The 20,679-nt window shown below is 45.7% G+C and overlaps 1 protein-coding gene across 1 annotated transcript; it reads right to left on the bottom strand.

The window, feature by feature from the left end:
* Positions 1-6,918: 6,918 nt before the first annotated feature.
* Positions 6,919-11,140, bottom strand: npy (neuropeptide Y). The gene is made up of 4 exons (XM_088929152.1): positions 11,078-11,140; positions 9,722-9,909; positions 8,181-8,261; positions 6,919-7,202 (listed from the first exon to the last, which is right to left on the bottom strand). The coding sequence occupies exons 2-4, from the start codon at positions 9,907-9,909 to the stop codon at positions 7,178-7,180; spliced, it is 294 nt and encodes a 97-aa protein (XP_088785278.1). The 5' UTR covers positions 11,078-11,140; the 3' UTR covers positions 6,919-7,177.
* Between the last annotated feature and the right edge of the window lie 9,539 nt (positions 11,141-20,679).

Genomic DNA, 20,679 nt, shown 5'->3' with positions numbered 1-20,679 from the left:
ATGGGGGCTGCTGTGTCTACAGGTTTCTATCCAGCTGGGCTCCTAATGACCAGAGTCCACTAATTATGGGCTTCATTAGACCAGTTTAGAAGCTTTTTTTCAGCTCTGCAGGTGCTGGTGCAGAAGCCCTGAACCCCACACACAGTGCCCCTGCTGACCAGGCCCGGGGATGCCTGCCGCAGACAGAGACACTGGCGTTGTTAACGTACCGTTGAAAAGCCTGCGATTTCGACAATGAGACCAGGCTCACGCAGAGCCTGCATTTCTAAACATGAGCAAAACCCAGATTCCTGGAGTCTGATGGAGCTGAACCATTCTGGATCTCAGGCTGTACTTGTTAATTGTCCTTTATCGATGGGTTACCAGAGGTGGGTTGCAGTTTAAAAAATAGGCCCAATGTAAAAATGAACAAGTAAAGGTTAATCCCATGCTGAAAAGAGAAGAAAAGAAACACAATGTTTTGGCTGTGGAGCCTACGCATGCTGATGCAGCTGCCTACTCGAACTACAAATGTAAAACTGCCTTGTAAATACAGTACTGTATGTGGAGTGCATTTTACTCATATGGCCCTATTACCTTAATATTTTAGGTAAGGTGCACAAACCTGGCAAGTCGATGCTCTTATGACTTTGGACATTTCATTTTCTCTTTCACAACCTGCTCCACTTGTTCTCCTCTGCAGACTGTGATTCCAACAGTAGTAGAGGAGTTTCCTGCCATATGAACGCGTACCTTCTTCATCGCGCTGATCTCTCGGGACACACGCACTGCAACAGCGCCGCACACTGCAGGCGACAGGAACTATCAACATGTTGTGGAAAAATAAATAAATATGTAGTAGTGAGACCCAGAAAAAGCGGAAGACCGTGTAAAAAGTGCAGAGTGCAGATGTGTATTGAGGCTCTGCGCTTAGCTGCTGAGGATGCGTACGGCAGTGGGATAGAGGCTGTTCTTGAGTCCGCTGGTCTGCGCTTTTCAGACCAGAGGCAACAGCTGAAACTGGAAATCCTTTGCGGTCTTTCGCTGGTGTGTAAACCCCAGTAGTAGCAATCCTTCAGGAAAGCCTACAGCTGGACTCATAGGGATTTACATCAGCTGTCCGTGAGAACCAAGCCAGCCCTCTGCTCACGATTTCAGGGAAGCTGTCTGAAAGAAAGCAAAGTACTTGGAGCATCGCACATTTCTCACTTTCAGACCTTCTTACTGAGCCGTAACAGAGCTTCTGCTCCAATAATCACGTATATCTTTTGTTTTTCCCTCATGCTATATAATATCATCCAGAAACAAAACGCAGTTGCCCTGGCTAACGAGAGATTGAGTGTTGGAAATCTCTCCGACCCCGCGCCACCCCGTGCGTGCAGAGGAGGCACAACGCCAGTCTCGCCACTAGGCGGCAGCACTCCACCAGCAGTGAGGGAAAGGTGCTGGTCGCCGAGCGCTGATGGCTTTTCTCCGGACTTTCCGCTGATCAGGCCTTGAGCTTCTTCACCCCGAAACCTGAGGTGCTTCTCCGCCCAGACGTCTCAGCGCTGAAGTACCACAACCGCCCTGCCTGCTCCCAGGCTTGTGCAACTTCGAATCTGTCTCATATTTAACTCCCTGCTGTGAAAGCCAAGATTTTAGGACAGAGGGTCTCTTCCCTTACCTTTTAATAGCAACAACACGGTGTCCAGTCAGATTCCAGCGTCCTGGCAGGGACACTCAGTTGGAACCATTCTCCACGCAGACCCATCATCTTAATGATGGGTCTGCTTCAAGGGTTGTAGCTCTTACTGACACGCCTTACATGATAAGGCTTCCACCTGTCCTGTACGGTTCACTTTTAGTGAACACAATGTTCAACTGCAAAAACAGCTTTAGCTTATTCCCTCAATTGTTAAGAACTAAAATAAAATGCCTTGGAGAACTGGTCATTTAAGAAAACTGTTGCCTGCTGGTACATCTGTACAGAATATTAAAACTGTACTGTGGCTAAAATAAGGTGCACGGAGATGTTACCAATAAGAGCAGGTCAGTCAGTCAACCCAGTTTGTGGGATAAAAGCGCACATTGCAGCCAGTCTGCCGGTGTGGGGACCCTCGGTTTTGGAACAACCGCTTCTCATTGTCTCTTTCAGTGATAATAAATAATATCCTGCATTCATGGAGAATGCACAGCTATTTATACGCGGTAAGGAGCCCAGTCTGTCCTGCACTTAAGCGCACTGCTGCCATCTAGGAAACCAATCCCCGAGTTATCTGGGAGTTTTGAGACAGAACCGGTCGTGTACTGTCTGAACAACCTGTCACGCTGTGCAATGACACGACCCGCAAGCTACCGACAGCTGTGTTTAGTGTTCCTGGCAAGGTGCGGCCCTGCAACAACTGCGCCTCGGGGTTTATTCATCATGAAATGTCCCAGTTTGCACCTCATATGGACAGGTCTAACCCTAGAATCGATCCCACAGCTTACGACCGGGAGTCAGTTCGGGAGTTAATGATGATGTAGGTGTTGTGCGACAGTGGTGCTATCGCGTGATGATCTCGTCATTACGAGATAGTCTGAGATTTTCGGGAATATTCCCGAAATTCGGGATTTTTTTTTTTCCTTGATGGCAGCAATGCTCTTCCGTGTTCCCGCACGTGTTTGTAGTCTTCCTTGTGCTCTTCATGAAGAGCAGCCTCCTTCACATCAGCAATGGAGTGCGCATCAGATACCATCAGAAGCCCAAGAGCCGACCTCGGTCATGGTTAGCCTCTCGTTAGTTACACCTGCTTTCATTATTGACAACTCCGTAAGCGCTCTCCCACCTTGAAACGTTTAATACCCGATCTTCCGTCCTGCAGGAGAATGATACCATTTTAATTTGGCTCCCTTAGCCTCGCAGGAAAATGCCACCAGCCCCCACCCCGCTGCGCAGAAATGGAGCTTGTTGGTTCGGGCTGTGATGAGAGTAAGAGACTGCAAGATCACCCGAGGAAGCTCAGCGTGCGGGGACTCAGCCGGTGACCCCTGCGGTAGGGTGTCCTCAAACAGGACGGTACAAATACAGTTCCGGGACAACGCTCGCTGAACGTTAATTGGCGGCTATACAGCGTCTGAACGACGGCCTGTAAGCTGGAACTGGACCGCGGAGAGTCGGGCTGCGTCAGTCAGACTGCGGACTGCGGAGGAGCCAGCGGAGATGAAGAAAGACTAACAAAGGCCCAGGCTGTGGGGTCTGTTCAAGTGTGGGATTACGGATTTTGTTTAATGTTTTTTTTTTTTAGACTCCAGACAGCACATTCGTATTTGCGGTTTGTGTGTGGCTCCTGTCGGAGCATTGTAGAAATCATGTCTTGGAAGAGATAACGAAGACGCGAGTCCCTTTCCCTCCTGAGGTCCGTGAAAACAATCGACAGCGTAGACGCGTGTACGGCTCAGCAGACCTCATTATGGATCAACGGGCACGCCGTGCATCCACATAACAGCTAATGAAGGGAATCAGGTGTAAGCGTAGCAACAGGGTCTGGAGATAGAGCGCGCCTGGAGCGAGCCGTCAAGGCTATACTCGAATGAGCCGCTAGGGGGCCGTTCCTCCCAGACACCAGAGCGGCCGTGTCAACGAGTGGGCTGGAAAACAGGTTTACTGCAAGACAAGTACGCACGACACAAAAACATTTTTTTAAAAAAAGTGCTTTTCTGAAGAAGAAGAAGAAGAAGTATATAATTTAAACGATTTTTCGTCAAAAAATTTCGTCTTCTCTTATCTTTTGTTTCGACTCTGAGTTCATTTAAAGGTTAATGTTTCTGTGATACAGGGATTAGCAGCCGGCACGGTTTTATAGGCTGAAAACGACCGAGGGCACGACTGAGGAAACATAATATTTCACCGGACGTTCAACCTCTGTCCAGGTGGGCTGGAAGGGCCCGTTCCTATATAGACGGCTTTGGGCTCCTTTGGAGTGATATATCTAAGAACAATTGTTAGCAGAACTAATGAGACGCTGAGGGTTCTGGAGTCGTAACTGGAAGGAAAGACTCTGTTGTGCAAAATGCCTCATTCAAACCCCTCCAGAAAATGACCCGGCTGCGTAAGGGGAGCGATTGTGCGCTGCTGTGGATGAAAGCGTCAGTTAGTCACGAGAGCTGTGTTGTCTTCTGTAGTCCAATAGCTGTCTTACCCTCTCTGCAAAATCAGATGCCGGGACTCTACTTTCCCGTATTCAGACATGAGCGAGTGATTCTCGCTCCCTTGCAAGGGTCCGAGCTCTTGAGCAGGCGCTTGACTCGCTCCGGGGACGCAGGCAAGAAAGGGCTTTAGCCACAGGGGGGTAGAAAGACCGCAGCCAGTCCCCGCGTGGGAGTGGGGTGAAAGGGAGGGAGTGACATATTTTGGCAGCTTAGTTGAATGATGTCCTTTAAAGTTTCTGCCATGCCTTAAACCTGCTCTAGATAAGCAGTGCTGAAAGAGTACAGGTCGCAGGACAGGACGCTTTGTTCCTGCGACTGCACCAAGATAAGAAAGGGTAGCACTTTCAAAGGAGTAGCTCGATTGGAGCGATGAAGTCCTAGCATGCTGAAGAGATCTGTGCATGTAATGAGTCAGGAACTGAAGCAATAGCTATGAAAGTTATGGATAACTACCCTGAAATATACGAGCCTTATCTCTTCTGCAAGTTGAACGTTACCTGCACATGTGACCGAAGCGGTTCCGCGCGGGCTCCTGCCCTCTGCCACCCGTTGCATAACGCAACAGAGAACCAGCCACATGTGCTAAAGGAGACCTCCCTCAGCACAGGCAGCTGAGCTCCCTGCTACGCGCAGGGAGGGTGATGACGTCACCGTATCCGAACTAGCTCCACTACACACACAGAACATGAAAGTTCATAGACTGTGACCGAGCTATCTTCACTTCCATCATACAGAATGAAAAAGCCACGTGAGGAAACAATGACACTGAGTTAGTGCACCTCAGATTTGATGCCCTGATGATACTGTACCTCCCTATTATCAACTGAAACATATCTGCAGGAGACCAAACCCAGGGACCTCCTGGTCAGGCACACAGCGGTGTCCCTGTGTCTCTGCCTTCCAAGCTCACTGGGATGAACAGGATTCCCATTCCACTCCACACGGGACACCTGGACTCCGGAGATCAGCCTGTCCCAGGATCTGGACAGGAGTGTTGTGGAAAGTGTGCCCTGACCTGTCCTCTTCAGTCCTGCCCACAGAGGTCTTCAGTGATACAATTGCTGAAGAGAGACTTGTGTCTCACCATGTGTGCTGGTGACATGGTTAAGGTCAAGGTGTCGGTTCATTAAAAAGGCAATTAAGTTTTTAAAGGATCAGTAGAAGCATTGCAGATATGAGTCACAGGCAGCTCATGGCACCAATCTGCCAGGTGGAACATGTATTCTGTGTTGAACTATGCTACTTACTACTTGCCAAAGAGCAATTACTTCTCCGTGCAAGAGCAAGGAGAAGCAAGAAGAATAAAATGTCTGTAAGCTGATGAAGAGGAGAGAAGAACTTCAAAAGTTTTGTTTCTGAAAGACAGAATATATGAGTGATTGCAATTCCATGAGATTTCCCAGTTTGAGGTTCCACAACCATGGATGTACTCTGATGTATGAATGAGAAGAAAGTGAAGGGCAATGACTAAATCTGTCTCCACTGGGAGCTCTGAGCCGACACACAGAAGAAATAAGATATTGCTGTTTCCTGTGTTCAGCAGATGATTCTTTATCACCATTGTGAGTTATTTAGTGGAGCTGCGATTATGACGAATTCAGAAATATAAATAGAATAGGAATTGAAGTTTAACTTAGACGAAATAAAATCTATTATAATTCATTTCATGTGAGGTAATTACTATATTTGGGATAAATTGGTTCTTGTGCAGCTTTTAAAATTTGACGTCTACAGTTAAGACATGAAACGTTAGTCAGACCCATTGTCACTTAATAAACCTCCATTACAGAGCAGGGCTGGAAAAATGTATTTTATACCTCCCTGTAAAATGCATTTTGATGGTAAATAACTAACTTAACAAAGGAAAATGAACTGTAAAGAATAGATGGAAAAAAATAAATTGAGACAGCAGGAAAAGAATGGCAAAACACCAAAGGCTTTTTGGACAACAATACAATTGCTAGAAGTTTTGAATTTGATTCAATGGCTAGATTTCATATCTAAAACTTGTGCATTCTCTTTCCCCACATTTTTCATTCATCTCCTTTTATTTATTCAACACTTGCTATAAACACTTCTATAAATGTTTGCACAATTGCAGGCTCCTTTTTAAGATTTCGTGCAATCTGTTCAAGCAAAAACCAACAGTGTTGGTGCAGGAGTGAACTCTGTATCTCAAGACAATTCCCTCGGCCAAACAGCTACAGTACATAGATAAGAAGCTGGTAGAAATGCAGAGATAGCAGAACAGCGGCTGCAGGAAGAGTTGGGTTTTGTCGTTGCCTCCTGCATGGATCAGTAAGTGTTATTTCAGAACCTGTGGATCTTGTTTACAGCAGAAGTCTGCGGAGATCAGCGTGAGAGAGACTTGGCATGGCCAATTATTTTGTGGGGAAAGGACAAGTCCCCAAACAAAGCTGCCTGTTTCCTCCGTCTACAGAAAGCACATTGACTAAAAGACGAGGACTGCTAGAAGACGAATTATACTATTGGTGAAAAGGGGTATTTTTTGGATAATAGAAGTTTTCTAGTGTGAAGTTAAAAGGGTTATGGGATTATTGTGATCTTGAATGTGAAATGCTTACATTATCTAGGTTTAATTATGCAAAGTGCCATTGTGTTAACTGTAAAGTCAGTATAATGGGATACAGACATTACATACAGTTGTCGTGCATATACTTCATAGTTTAATGTATTTTTAGACAGATACAAAAATGAAAATTGAGAAAAAATGACGCATCAACATAAGAAAATCACTTCACTGACTATGATATTTTTAAATGAATTTTAATAGCACAATTTTACTATACAAATAATATTTTTTTTCCCACTATTATAATTGCAATGCACAAATATATTGCTTACATAAATGTATATACAGTATGATGCAAGAGTTCTTTCTACACGGTTGGATGGAGATGGTGGCATGCAGCATCTGTCTTTGGGAACCTGGCGGAGTCGGGGTGTCGGTGTGTCGGCAATGCGAGACATGAGGGGACACACATATCGGAGAGCACTGCTCCCATCACCACAGGGTAGGGTCTTCGAATCTAAAAATATAAAAGAACAGATTTTAAAGGACTTGGTTTCCGCAACTAAAAGATTAAAAAAGTTAATAGGAGAACCGTTTCAGGCGTGTTTTGTTTTGGTATCACGATGCATGTTCATAATCCGCTGGAGTTTGGCCTCGTCTCTTTGCTCTGTGTAGTTCTGTTTGTACACAGCACAGGGAGTGCGTCTGAGAGCAGTGACGGGCCGACCTCCAGGAGTGCTGCCTGGGAGGACTTCAAGCTTTCTAATGAATCAACACAGAGGACGTGTGTGCATGGAGCGAGGCATCACTGACACAAATGACAACAATAATAATAACGACGGCAAAGAAAAATAATTTGTTTCTACTGAAGGATCTCAGTACGACACGGGTGGAAATATCTGGAGATGTGTCCCGAGAACTTCCTCAGCCATGACTACAGAATGACATTAACATGAAAGTGAAATTCTGTCATTTCTATGAATTGACTTTGACAGAAGGAGTTTCTAAATGTGAGAAAGGACACAAAAATAAATACGCTGAGGTAAACGAAGCATCAGGAATTACTTTTCCCATCAGCTTCAGTGGAAAAGGCTCCCTATTGAAGAAAGGGGACAGCGATGTGGCGCTGGAACGCAGCGTGCAGTGTCAAGAAAAGGCACTGTTTGTTAGAAAACAAGTGTGAATTCTGTCAGAGGGCCGTTCTCACGTAACGTTTGAATTCAAGTGCCCACTAGAAGACAATTCTCCTATTTTGTAATAAACCTTGCAATAAAACTTAAATGCCTGCGCTGTCCCTGCGATTCTCACTCAGCTTCTCTTACAGTGTGCCACTGCGGGGCCCTCCCGGCAGGAGGAGAGAAATTCGGAACTGCGCTAGGGTTGTTAAAGAGGATACGACATTCACAGACATTTCAAATCTGCCAAACGCACTCGGTACTGGGTGGAAGTGAACGGGCCTTTGTACCAGGTCGTCTGCCACCTGTTTGCGCCCTACCTGGTCCTGGGAATGCTCTCTGTGCTCTCTCTCAACAGCAGGTCTGAGAACAAGGAGTCGGGGCTGGACCGCTTCCCATACCTGTGGAAGGACACCGACAGGGTCTTCAGCAACGCATCCTTTGCTGAAGCCGTCAGACGTGCGCAGCGCAGAGACCATTAGAAACACTCGCGTCTGGCGCGTCCCGCCGCTTCATCGCGCGGAATCGCTGATCTTAAACCCCGGCTTTAATATCTAAGCCCTCGGGCTGCTGATGAGAACGGTCCGATCTCACAGGCGGCTGTGAGCTTCGAGCCGCTCGGGAAAACTTCCGCGGCCCCGGCTAATGGGGCTCCGCTCCGGGCTCGGCGGAGCGATCCTGCAGCGCCGGGGGGAGGACTGTCGACACGCAGCGAACCAGCGAGCAATCAGGGAGTTAACTACACCAGAGTCCGTGTGCGGTCACTTTACACGCGTAAAATACATCTCAAATTGAACGTTGAGCGTCTGAAAGCTCTCCCTGTACTCTCTAATGGTAGCAAACGGGTCGGTGAGAATGATGACGTCTTCAGAACACCACAGAAGGTGTTGGTTTACGCCGAATTCGATTTCCACCCGTCATCCGGAAGCCGCGTGATGTCGACAAAACGTGTATTTCGGAGCCCACAGAACTGCTGCAGCTCTCGCCTCCAGACTCGACCGCCTGACCTGGCCGGCACGTCGCACCCGGGCGGGAAATACGGACTCCGGCCCGGATTCGAACCCGTGTCCCGAGACAGCTGTGGATGAATATTTTCCCTTGAATTCTCTTGCTAGCCACGGTCTGTCCTGATAACTTTATCCGTGTCTTGGAAGATCCGCAAAAAAGGGAAATTTACCTCTTAGCTTTGCGAAACATCCCGTTCTATTATTACAGGAGAGGAGGAAGTAAACGAGTTTAGTTTTTCTCACAAGTAAAAAGGTCTGGAAAAGCACAGGCTAGTAATGTCACTTTTGGAAATGTTTTAAAACATTTTAAAATACATTATTAGAACTAAGAGGCAGCCCGGTGGCGGCTGACGCTCATCTCAGTGTTATTTGTATCTATTTCCCACTCGCTGCGAGCCAGACGCAGCGCTAAACAGCTTGGCGATCTCACTGCGCTGCTGAAATTGACTCCAGTTGGGAAAAACGCACGAATACATGTTTCACATCGCCCTACAAAATACGACTGACAGAGACTTTAACAAAGGCTCTCTTCCACTATTTATTACAATCACAACTTTAAGATGACGGAGAGGCTACAACAAGAGTTCTGTGCCCTGACAATCCTGAACACTTTTCCGAAAGTGCTTGTGGCACCTCGGGGTTTTAACAAAACAAAATGTATCGAACTCAGCGAATTCCCTCCGCTCGACACCTGTTAATGAGCTATTATGTTTATACCATGGAATTAATCCAAATAACATCAACACAAAAAAACAAACTATATAATTTATTTGTAATCGAAGGGGCCGGTAGAGACATTGATCCGTATCTGTGAGCGGAAAGAAGTCTTTTCCAGACTGCAGTCGCGCCCTTACCGCTGCCGGGTGATGAGGTTGATGTAGTGCCTCAGGGCCGAGTAGTATCTGGCCAAGTCCTCCGCCGGCGCGTCCTCGCCCGGGTTGTCGGGTTTGGGGGGGTACGCCTCGGCCGGCGTGCCGGCGCAGATCAGGGTGCAGAAGGCGACGGCCAGCACGCCCGCCCACAGGCCCAGTGTCGACTGCATCTGCGGGGACAGCAGGGCAAGAAGTCACAGGGAGACGGGACCTACCCTGACACAGGCTGTTCAAAAAAGCGTTTCAGCGACACTTGCCACTAAATCGCCATCATAATTAGAAGGGTTCTATTTAGCAGAATGGATAACTGTTTACACAAGTATGCAGACCTGTACGGAAACAAAAGGAATATGGTTTTAGCACGACTAATCTGTAGCGTTATAAAAGATGCTATCTGGTCAAACGTTGCGCTTTCGTCTTTGGACAGCTGTGTGTATTGTACAGCGTGCCACACCGTTTCCCACTGCATGAATGACTTCTAGAGCAGTCGAGTTTCTGCCCGTATCTAAATATGGTCCTTAATACGGAAAGGTGTTCCATAAAAAAAGTCTGAAATATACATCCACAATTATGTAATGTAAGCTTTATAGACAGCAATTGTTTTTTTAAAATAAAATTGAGTTACCTTCCAAAACTTTGAGCAAGTATTTTTATTCTGACCGTGAGAGGGAGATGACTGTAAACCCAGTAAATCAGTGTCCACTCGGCGTGTTACTCTGTACGTCCGACATACCGACGCTGACGCTCCTGTCTGTAAAGGCACCAGACCTGCAGATCGAGCCCAGTACCTGGGATACGGCCTGTTAGTAGGAGCTACCTAAGCAAGGCTTGGCTAGTGCTCGCATTACCACGAAAACAGCGTGGAGAAGCGGTTAGGATTGCCGTCTAAGTGCGAGGTGAGGTGAAGTTTGACACGGCTGTGTCTTCCCGGCACATGATCTGCTCAAGCGAAACGTAAGGTTACCACGATACACCTAGATCCTCCAGTGAGAAATTGGATATGTGACCTAGGTATCGAAACACAGCGGATTAAAGTGGCTAAAGCAATTAAAGAGAATCCCACAGTTCCAGCTCGGATAATTGTGTCGTTAAGCGTTTAGGTGAAAGAACCGAAGAGCCCTGCGTGTTTCGGGGAAGCTTTGGAGAAGCAAAACATCGCTTTATAACTTCTTACATGTATCAATTCAAAAAAGGGGCAGTTTTGCAACAAAAATAAATGACAGTTTACAATACCCTCATAGAATGGACTGAATTACCCCCCGTGCGCCATGCGAAGGCGCTCAGTAGTGATACAGCAGTCTTGCATGAATACGAGCGAGCGGCGGGCGGTGTACTCACATTAAGCTCTGGAACAGGTGGTCTCAACGCGGCGACAGGGGTCCAGGCGCGCTCACAGATGCTCTCTGGTCGCGATCTGCCATTCGGGGGATTTTATACAAAGCGCCATTCGCCACTGGAGGAGGGGTCTGGGTTCAACCACGCACCGCTGAGCACAATTCTCTTATCGCACCTTTGCAAAAGGAAAGCACACGTCAGTACATGAGCTGTCATCGCTCGTTAAAAACAACTCCAGATAAAAATGATTGCTTTCCGTCGGAAATAGGGAAGAGAAAAAAGATTTCCCCTAAACACTTTATTTCTTTTTTTTTTAAATTCAACTCAAGAAATGAACTAGGAGAAAAAAAAGGCGAACTACACAAAGTAAGAGTGAACTGAAATAGCATTCGAAGATGCGACAGGTGCAGGTGTAATGACTGCAGTGACGGTCCTTATCTTTAACGATAGAGCGCAGTGACAACGTGCGCGGATGAAACGTGGGCAGCCTCGCCGATCGCCGCTGCACCGCCGAGAGGAGTGCGGACCCGTCAGCTCCGAATCTGGGCTCCTGCCAAAGTTCCAGTTCGCTTGCGAGCTGGGACTGAGGGCTGAGACTGTCGCTTTGATTCTAGCAGTTTTTCAGGGTCACGAATTCAAGTGTTCACTGTTCATAAATTCAGCCAGCTGCCCTGTCGGTTCATTTTTTAAATATTATTTAATAACCTATTACCTTTTTGTTGTTTTGCACATTGCCTGTTGTTGTTTTTTTGCACATCGTCTGTTGTTGTTTTTTGCACACTGCCTGTTGTCTCTGTCTTTCTTTTGCTACACAATTGTATTGTTGTTGTTGTTGTTTTTTCTCTTTGTACTACTTATGTCCGAGAGCTAGCTAAATAGCATTTCGTTATACCATATACCATGTATATGAGTGTAATGACAATAAACTTGAACTTGAACTTGATAAGTCCTTTATTAAAACATGGATAAGGCGAATATGTTGACTAATGAAGTGAATCATGACATCAAACAGGTTATTTAAGTAAAGAAGAAGACACTGGGGCACTGTGGGGTTTTTACATCTGGCGTGCTCTGTTTCTCTCGTTTTCTCCTTTAACGACACACAGATCAAACAGCGACACACGGACCACGGGACACACGAGGAAAGCTCGTGGAAGAGCCCGGAGCCCCGAGAGACCAAGGGGTGCCGGAGTGTGGAGCGGCCATGTTGCCGAAACCGATACCCTGGCTTCTTTCAGCTCTCTCATGAGTTTATAATTCAGGTATAATCCTTTTTAGAAATAAAGAAACAGGCGCGGAGTTCACAGGCGAGATAAATATATTCGTGGCACAGATAATTCTAAATTCACACCAGCCGCTCAGCGCTCATTTCTGTCCTCAGTCAGAACTCATCCAGACCTCTGACTTTATTTTCTCCTGATGAAGACTTCACGAGTCGCCGCCACGGTGCACGGTCCTTCTCCCAGTGAGCAGTTTACTCCTGCGGTTGAAGAGAGCTGGGCTTTGTGAGGAAAGACAGCAAAACTTATGACAGAAATTCAAATTGAAGGAGTCCTCAATATGGTGCCGGACATCATTTGGGTCCCACGGCTGCGGCAGGCGTTTCAAGAAACGGCATCCCTTCAGAATAAAATGTCTAACATAAACGCAAGAATGCAGGTACCCATGAGTCTTCTTAATCTCATCTTAAAATATATTGGCTTAACATATAGTTCAACTTCTGAGCTCATGGCCCTTGTAAGCGGTTTTATTACAGCGTGTCCTGAAGATCACTGTCCAGGATGTACTGTCTGCCCAACGGGGGGTTTTGGGGATGAGGACTCTGTGCTCTGGCAGTCCAGCCTTGTACCAGGATGGGCAGATGCATTGTGGCCTCTCCTCATATGACAACATACAGTACAGTGCTTGGGCTGCGGGTTAGAGTCCCTGCTGCAGGCACTGCTGTTGTAACCTTGAGAGCGCCAGTCACCCAGGTGTGTGAATGGAGACCAGTATTGCTGGGGTTTGCTCCCAGTGGTGGACTGGTTTCCTGCCCAGGGAGGAGTGAATGGCTCTCGGATCGCGTCACACCTGAGCACCAGGGTGAGCTACGGGCCAGCGGGCTCCCAGGGCTCCGGTTTGGAACGATGATAAAGCAAGATTCGCCATCAAAAGCCACAAGCTGTCTGAGCCCTTGGAAAAGAAGCGAGGTTGAAGGAACTTTCTTTGCGCCTGTGAACAATTTAAGTGTCATTCCAAGTGGAAAGGTTCTCTGCGCTGGAGTGACAGGTCTCCAGGGAGAACAGGGGCAGGCTGTCTCTTAATTAAACAGAATGAGAGACGCGAGGGGGGTTATTGGAATATGGGCTCTGTCCAGAGCTTCCTGAACCGAATATTGTGATACACGCCCAGCCCCCCTGGGAGCTGACAGGCCAGGGGCTGAGGGGAAGTAGTACGTTCCTGCAGAGCGAAACTCGTTTCGATCAATCACTTTCCACCCTGACGCCAGAGGGAGGGGAGAGGAACACGCCAGGACTGTGTGATACTGATCGAAAACACAGCTATCCCCCCGGAGACGGGCAGTCTGAGGGCATGTGTGGACACTGTGGAAGCATCTGTCCACATGTCTGTCCCCCGATGATGTTCTGGGACCCCTGTCTGACAGTGTAAATGTGAATTATGTGTGTGTGTAGCTGTGTGAGCGTGTGTAGCTGTGTGAGACCCTCTCCTTTAGCCACACACATTGACACTCATACACACACTATTACACACTCACACACACAAACTCACTACAGTCACACAATTACACCACACACACTCACACACCACTCCAGCGCCCGGAGCCACCAGCTCATTTTCCCCTCACTGACTGGAGCTTCACAGCCTGATGGCTCTTCACACTTACAGTACATGAAGGCAAAACAGCTGCTGAGAAAGTGAGGCTGTTTAAAAACCAAACCTCATCTGTTCAATCAATTCTTATAAATAAACAATCAAGTGACTAACAAGTCATTTACCTTTCACGTTATTCCATTTCATCTTCAGATTTCTGACCCGGCTTGACCTCTGTGGATTCCTGTCACAGAAATAGCTCAGGAGTGTACCTGAGAAAAACATCTGTAGTTTTCCTGCATTGGAAGAGCAGAAGTATCTTATTGAAATTAAATCAAAAAGATGTCTCAAGGAATGGCTTTGGAAAAGTAAAGACACTGTTAATACAACAATGAAAAACACGTGTTGACCAATTTATTTGAGAAATTTAGGCCTCTGATTATATAGTAATTTAAAGACATAAATGAAGAATTCAATATGCATTTCTTCTGTGAGTGTAGCTGTGTATGTGTGCAAGGGTGTGTGGAGTGTAGCTGTGTGAAAAAGCTTTCTTTTATTAAAAATGTGTCAAGTTACTTTTAATTTACAGTAATTCTACTTGAAGCTTTCTAGACAGAGGACATAATCTTTCATTTTGAAATTGTTCTTAATACTTCAAGTGAAAACAGTTAATTTAAATACTGCTAAGCACAGTGAATATGAAACAAAAAAGCTTGAACTTTTAGCTTTAGTGTCATAAAAATGGTATTTTAATTTGCAGAAGGTAAGATGATTAAAATGTCTCTTCAAAGAAAAACGATGAGAGCTTTCTGCTAGCAGATTAAAGGAGAAGGTAAACACAACATTATCAGCTGCGCGTCCTCATTCACAGGCGCAGACGAGTGCTCTCACACCGCGTATCAAATGAGTCTCTGTCACAGGCAAAGCCGAGCCGTATCTTTGGCACTGAAATATCCACATTCTGCAGTCTCCAGAAGTTTCTTTAGTGATATCTATGGCTTCTCAAGTTACTTGCCAGCCATGCATACTAAATGCTGTACATAATTCTTATTTTTAGCGTTTCGCAAAGGGTTTTTAATTATCATTTCAATTATCTTTTCAATGACTGAAGACGACGGTTCCTTAGAGTGTGGTCGTTCATCACGCACACCGGCCTCTTGATTCCTCTTGATTTCACAGACTGCGCAGACGCCACTCAGACTCACAACCTGCCTCAGCTGCCTCTCGATTCCCGCTATGGGGAAAAACGCAGAAGACCAGCTCCACCTAGACTGTGACTGATCAGGACACCCTGCACGAGCTACTGCTGGAGGGGAGATGCCAAGAAGGAAACGTTCACTTTTACAGTTCAAGCTTGTCAAAAACGTCAGTGAAATCCTTTTCCGTTGCTTCAAAAAGTCAAAACACAACTTTAAGTCGCAGTCAACAATTTGCCCTGACATTTATAGAAAGACTTAGAGAGGAAGATTATTCCAGTCTTTCCAGATGTGCTGTAGTGCCCAGCACACCAGTCTGCCACAGGCAGGTTTCCAGTAACAATATCATGACAATATAATAATCACTTCCTCACTGTCTCACCACAGCTGGACTGATAAACCAACACCAGGCGCTTTAGCAGGCATGAAATAAGAAAAACTGGAAACAGTATAACATTAGCTACAGTCCACAAGTTAACGACTGAAAATGCCCAAATGTTTTAATTTTGCCTTTCAGATGCGTTGTGCCCTCTGTGTGCCCTGTGCCAGGTACTGTAGCCCTTGAGTACGATACGTAAGCAAACTCTACAGGAAGGCACATCAGGAGAGCAGACATGGCGTCTCTGATTCATTTCTCTGCTGTATCCTCGTATCTAGCTGACATTTGCAGAGGTCACTGACAAGAAACCAGGGCCACGGTCAGCCTCAGAAGCCACAGGATTAACCTTTCCCATGAGTCAATGGCTTTCCAAATTCCAAGACACCACATAAATTAGGGCACCTCCAGACATCAAGCAGGGCAAGCGCGAGCACATGACACACCACATCTGTCTAAAACTTTGATGCTTCCTCACACAGCTCCCTTATCACCGGTCACATCATGCTGAACGGCGATTGATCCACCTTTAAACCTGTTCAATACTCAATATCTGGCAGAAACAGCTACTGGCCAGGCTTACTGTGATTAAAAATCACTGACAATTCTTCAGTTAAAAAGGGTTAAAATGTTAGTACTTGTGTTGTGTTATGTGGTCCACCTAAGATTAATTGTGTTCAAAGATGTACCCTGGAAATACAAGTCTCCAGAAAATGTTTTTGGGGGACAGAAGAAATGGTGGCTAGCAGCTAATTGACCTGAAGATCACAGACAACTCTTTCTTTAACAATAAACAGGGTATCGGTTTCAGCAAAATGGCTGAAAGCTGATCCACGCTTCCACGTGACACTTGATTAGAGAAGTGCCTCCTGTTCTCAGATTTAAATAGACTTGCGCACTGTTTCCACGTGTGGTTCACTGTTCACTATTGATACTGAAGAGGTTTGTGACTATCTAGAGCAGAGCCCTCATTGTCTTCTCTGTCTGAGGCTACGGTTCAGTTTCTCCAGCCTGGCAGTGTGGGACTTTCCCTCAAGCTATGTATTTCATCTGGCTGCTCTTCTCAGCAGTGGCTGCAGAGCAACAATATATTTTCGACATGAGGTGACTTTACGATACCAATATCTAGACCATTTATTTAAATTAAGAAGGGCAGTGGGCTGGCTACAGATCCCTGTGGCACTCCTCTAATTTCATCAGTCCAATCTGGGCGTTTCTCCTTTACCTGTACTGTTTTCTATCTTTTTGCCCGTTCAAACCCTCAGTCTTTAATTTTCAATCAATCATCAGTCTCTTTTTAAAGTTCACTTGTCTTTGCCCTGTTCTGCACCACTTAGTCTGTTATCCCAGAAGCACAAAAGCCTCCCTGCTATTTCAGAGGTTGTCTGCCCATGAAATATCAATCAATCAATCAATCAAAGTTTATTTATCAAATGCACAACAATACAGCGTGCAGCAGTAATTGCTGGCAATGAAATGTCTTTTCTACGAGCTCACCAAATATCTGTATATTCCTGAATGCACATTCAGAGATGGTTAGAATATCCTACATATCCTACATCAGGATGCTTTCAGTGTTATGGGAAAGAGAACAGCAGCCCTCAGTTCCCTGTGTTACTGCAGACAGAAGTAATGAGTCTTCACAGGGATAATCCTGGCAAGACTGACCCTCATTTACAGTATATTTACAGTATATGCGCTGGGCTAATAACCAGGGGTACAACACTGTCTATAGTGAGGAGTCTAACCCACCACCTTACAGTCTGGAGTGCTGAGCCCCCAAGCAGCACTCCACACTGTGTTAGGACAGTTTATTGAACACAAACAGCACAGAATATGTGTATCCCTGCCTGTGCCTCTGGCCTCCCAGTCACACCCTGGGACAATGTCCTCACATGTCCTCAACACGATGAGCAGTGACAGGAGCCACAGAGCGGAACCTTAGCTGACAGCTGTGCTCCTCTGTGAGCTGCTTCAGGAGTCAGCAGGTGCTGGTGGTGACACTTCAGGAGCCCTGTGTCACAGTGCTAAAACTAACACAAGCAGACTGTACAGCTTTTCACTCCCTTCTGGAGAAAAGTTATAAAATTACTGGTACTAAATGTCTTTGTGGTTATACCTTTGGGGTTTTCTCATAAGCACAGTAAATGTGATTGCCTGAAACCACCGGGCCTTTCAAGTCAAAGACCATAGCAGTCGCTCAATGCCTTTATAGTCCAGCCTTTACTGAGCTTAACCTCACTTCTCCTTTGACCTGAGCCGCTCCCACAGGATAGAGCCTGTATGAGCACCAAGCAAGTACCTTTCCTGAACAAAGCTTCTTGTGTCATGGGAGTCAAACCTTATCTTTAAAAAAAACACTGGTACAACCCCCCGATGGTATTACTGTTATACAATCTTTGGAATTAACAAACAAACTTTGGGTATTTTCATCATACCCAATATTTAACTCTACACTCTAAGGGAACCACTGTTATTAACAGAACAGTGTGGAAGAGCCGCTAGTTTGAAGCTGGAGGGGTGAGGATCACACCAGGGCTCCTCGGACAGGGCACGCAGCACGATGTTTATTCCCACAGACACGAGTGGTCTTATTCTTCCTTCTGTCCTCGGTGTTTAGTTAATGCCGTATCGGGATAGCGATCTGGACAGCGTTGCTCAGCTCACTTACATCCATCATTTCAGTAATGGAAAACTCACCGTTTCGGTGGAGGCCTGTGATGAGGCTCACATACAGTACTGGGATTGAAAAGCAAAATAAATTCAGGAACAAGACAGCACAGACAGCAATGAATCTCCCTGAAAGTAAAAACACAAACACAGGCCGTCCCAAGTCTGCACCTGCCCAGAGTGACGCCTGTGGATAATCTAACGGTGCAGAGTTGACTTCATTCCAGAGGTCTGGGCCATTCTGCTGGAGCTCCTGGAGATGAATTGAATTATTCCTGATTCCTGAATTGGAATTCATAGGAATGGTGTCTAATTCTTTGCCTGTTTTTATTTTGTCACACTGGCTGGAGAGTGGGCTCTAGGTCTCTCGTTGAAGTCCATTTCATTAATATGTGTTAGTGACAGACATAGCAAATGCACAATTTAACTGAGGTCGCCCAGAACCAAAATGATTAATCTCCCCTGTCTGAACTACTCTCCAGTTTTTCTTACATGGCTGCCTTTGTGAAAGAATTCTTCCAATTCAAAGATATACATTTACACACACAACAAAAAGTATTTCCAATCAATATTTTCAAATCCAGCTTTAGACTTGGTTTAGTAACAACTTGGGGTGTCAGATAGCAGACAAAATTGTAAGTTCACATTTTTTCCTGGATTTCTTTGATCTACTATACAGTTTCCAAATAAAGGAATTAACATTTCTCTTTTAGACATTTAAAGAAAGCCTTTCCTCAGCCTGTGATTCCAGTGGTCATGTTATATGATGTAATTTGCCTTAAATTGTGATTTTCCGTCAACGTACTGCAACACACTGTCCCAACTTCTCTGTCCCACTGCCTGGCTGGTCCTGGGGCTGTGATCCCACAGCGAGCACAGTCTGCATGAGGGCAGGAGTCTCACTCACACCACCCTGACGACAGTCCCAGGACCTCAGGGTACCAACCCTGGACGTGGCAGAAACTGATCACGATTTGTAAAAATGAACGCACCACAAACCCCCTGACACAGGAGGGCGATCGCTGAGACTGGGACTGGGACTCACAGAGGCTTCTTTCCTCCTCCTGCAAGTCTGTGTTTTCCTTTCCTCCCTGCCCACATGGTCCGCCATTATTATATTGTCATGATATTGTTACTGGAAACCTGCCTGTGGCAGACTGGTGTGCTGGGCACTACAGCACATCAAGTCATTCTATAAAGGTCAGGCCAAATTGTTGACTGCGATTTAAAATTGCGTTTGGACTTTTTGAAGCAACGGAAAAGGATTTCACTGATGTTGAAATTAATGCACCACAAACCCGCTGCCTGGAGGAGGTCAGTCGTTGAGCCAGACCTTCAGAGGATTTGTTCCTCCTGCTCAGAAAAGTCATAAAGTCAACTGTTATAATTTTGTTCACAGCAGTAGCAATTTGTAAAGCACTCTGCGGCAAAGTACTGCAAGAGGCACTAAACCTAATGAAATTATTGATTTGGAATAGCTAGTTGTGAGGTTTCCACGTTGCAGTTTAGAGCTCCAAACCCTGCAACCGCACACAGGAGAGAATGAGGAAGTGAGGGCAGACTCCTCCCACCGATTGTTGAGTACCGCCCCATACTGGACTGTCAGCTCTGATTGGTGAGAGGCGTGACCCTCAACAGCAGTTCTGGGGGTCTATGGGGTAACTGTGTCACTGAAAGCCCTGAGTGCCCACACTGTCTGTGTCACTCTGGAGCCCCCTTGCTTGCAGCAGTTTGTAACTGCATGCAAAATGAGATTGAATGTGGTATAACCCAATGGAATAAACCCATTACTTGTTCCTTTGCAGCCTACGCATACTGACGCAGCTGCCCACCTGAAATATTTATATATCTACAGTAATTAGATTAAAAAACTATAAAATACCAACAGATTCTGTTATCACACAAAAATGTGGCCAGTCCTGTAGGATCAGTATACTGTATCTAGATCTACATTTTAACTGTTATTTTTCCTGTGATGTCTAACCAAGACACAATGTATGAGCGCAAGAGAAAATGGTGCTAAAAAGATTGATCATATTTTTTACTTCCCGTTTGACACAAATTGGTCTTTGAACAATTTAGTTTCATCATAAAAGACATAAATTGCCTTTCAAAATAACTTACTGTCAAAACCAACTTATTTAATGCTTATTAAAATGTATTCAATAATGTGCATTTGTAAACATAGCACTTCATGTGCAAATAATATTTTTTAAAGAATTTAATTATTCCATTTACCACAATGTGAAGTATTTGTTTAAAAATACAGAACTATGAGTTCTTTTAAGAACTTTTAAGTTAGTCAGATGAAGCGTTTTTCAAGAATAAGGTTGAGCAGAACAGAAATATCTGTTTGCCCCTGCAGTTCAAAGTCTTGTCCCCTCACGTGGTGCAGGAGGTGATGACTGACCTCCTGTCTGTCCAGCAGCTCTTTTCTTCTCCTCTTCAGACACTCAGGATCACCCGCCTGGAAGACCCACCGACAGCTCCGTCTTCAACAGGGAGTGACGGACTTTTAAAGAACAGACTTTCTTGCAATCAGACAAATCCCT

The sequence above is a fragment of the Atractosteus spatula genome, chromosome 12 (assembly GCF_055471065.1).
Source record: "Atractosteus spatula isolate fAtrSpa1 chromosome 12, fAtrSpa1.hap1, whole genome shotgun sequence".
Lineage (NCBI taxonomy): Eukaryota > Metazoa > Chordata > Actinopteri > Semionotiformes > Lepisosteidae > Atractosteus > Atractosteus spatula.
Note: the sequence above shows the minus strand (reverse complement) of the source record. Positions and strands in the feature narration are given on the sequence as shown.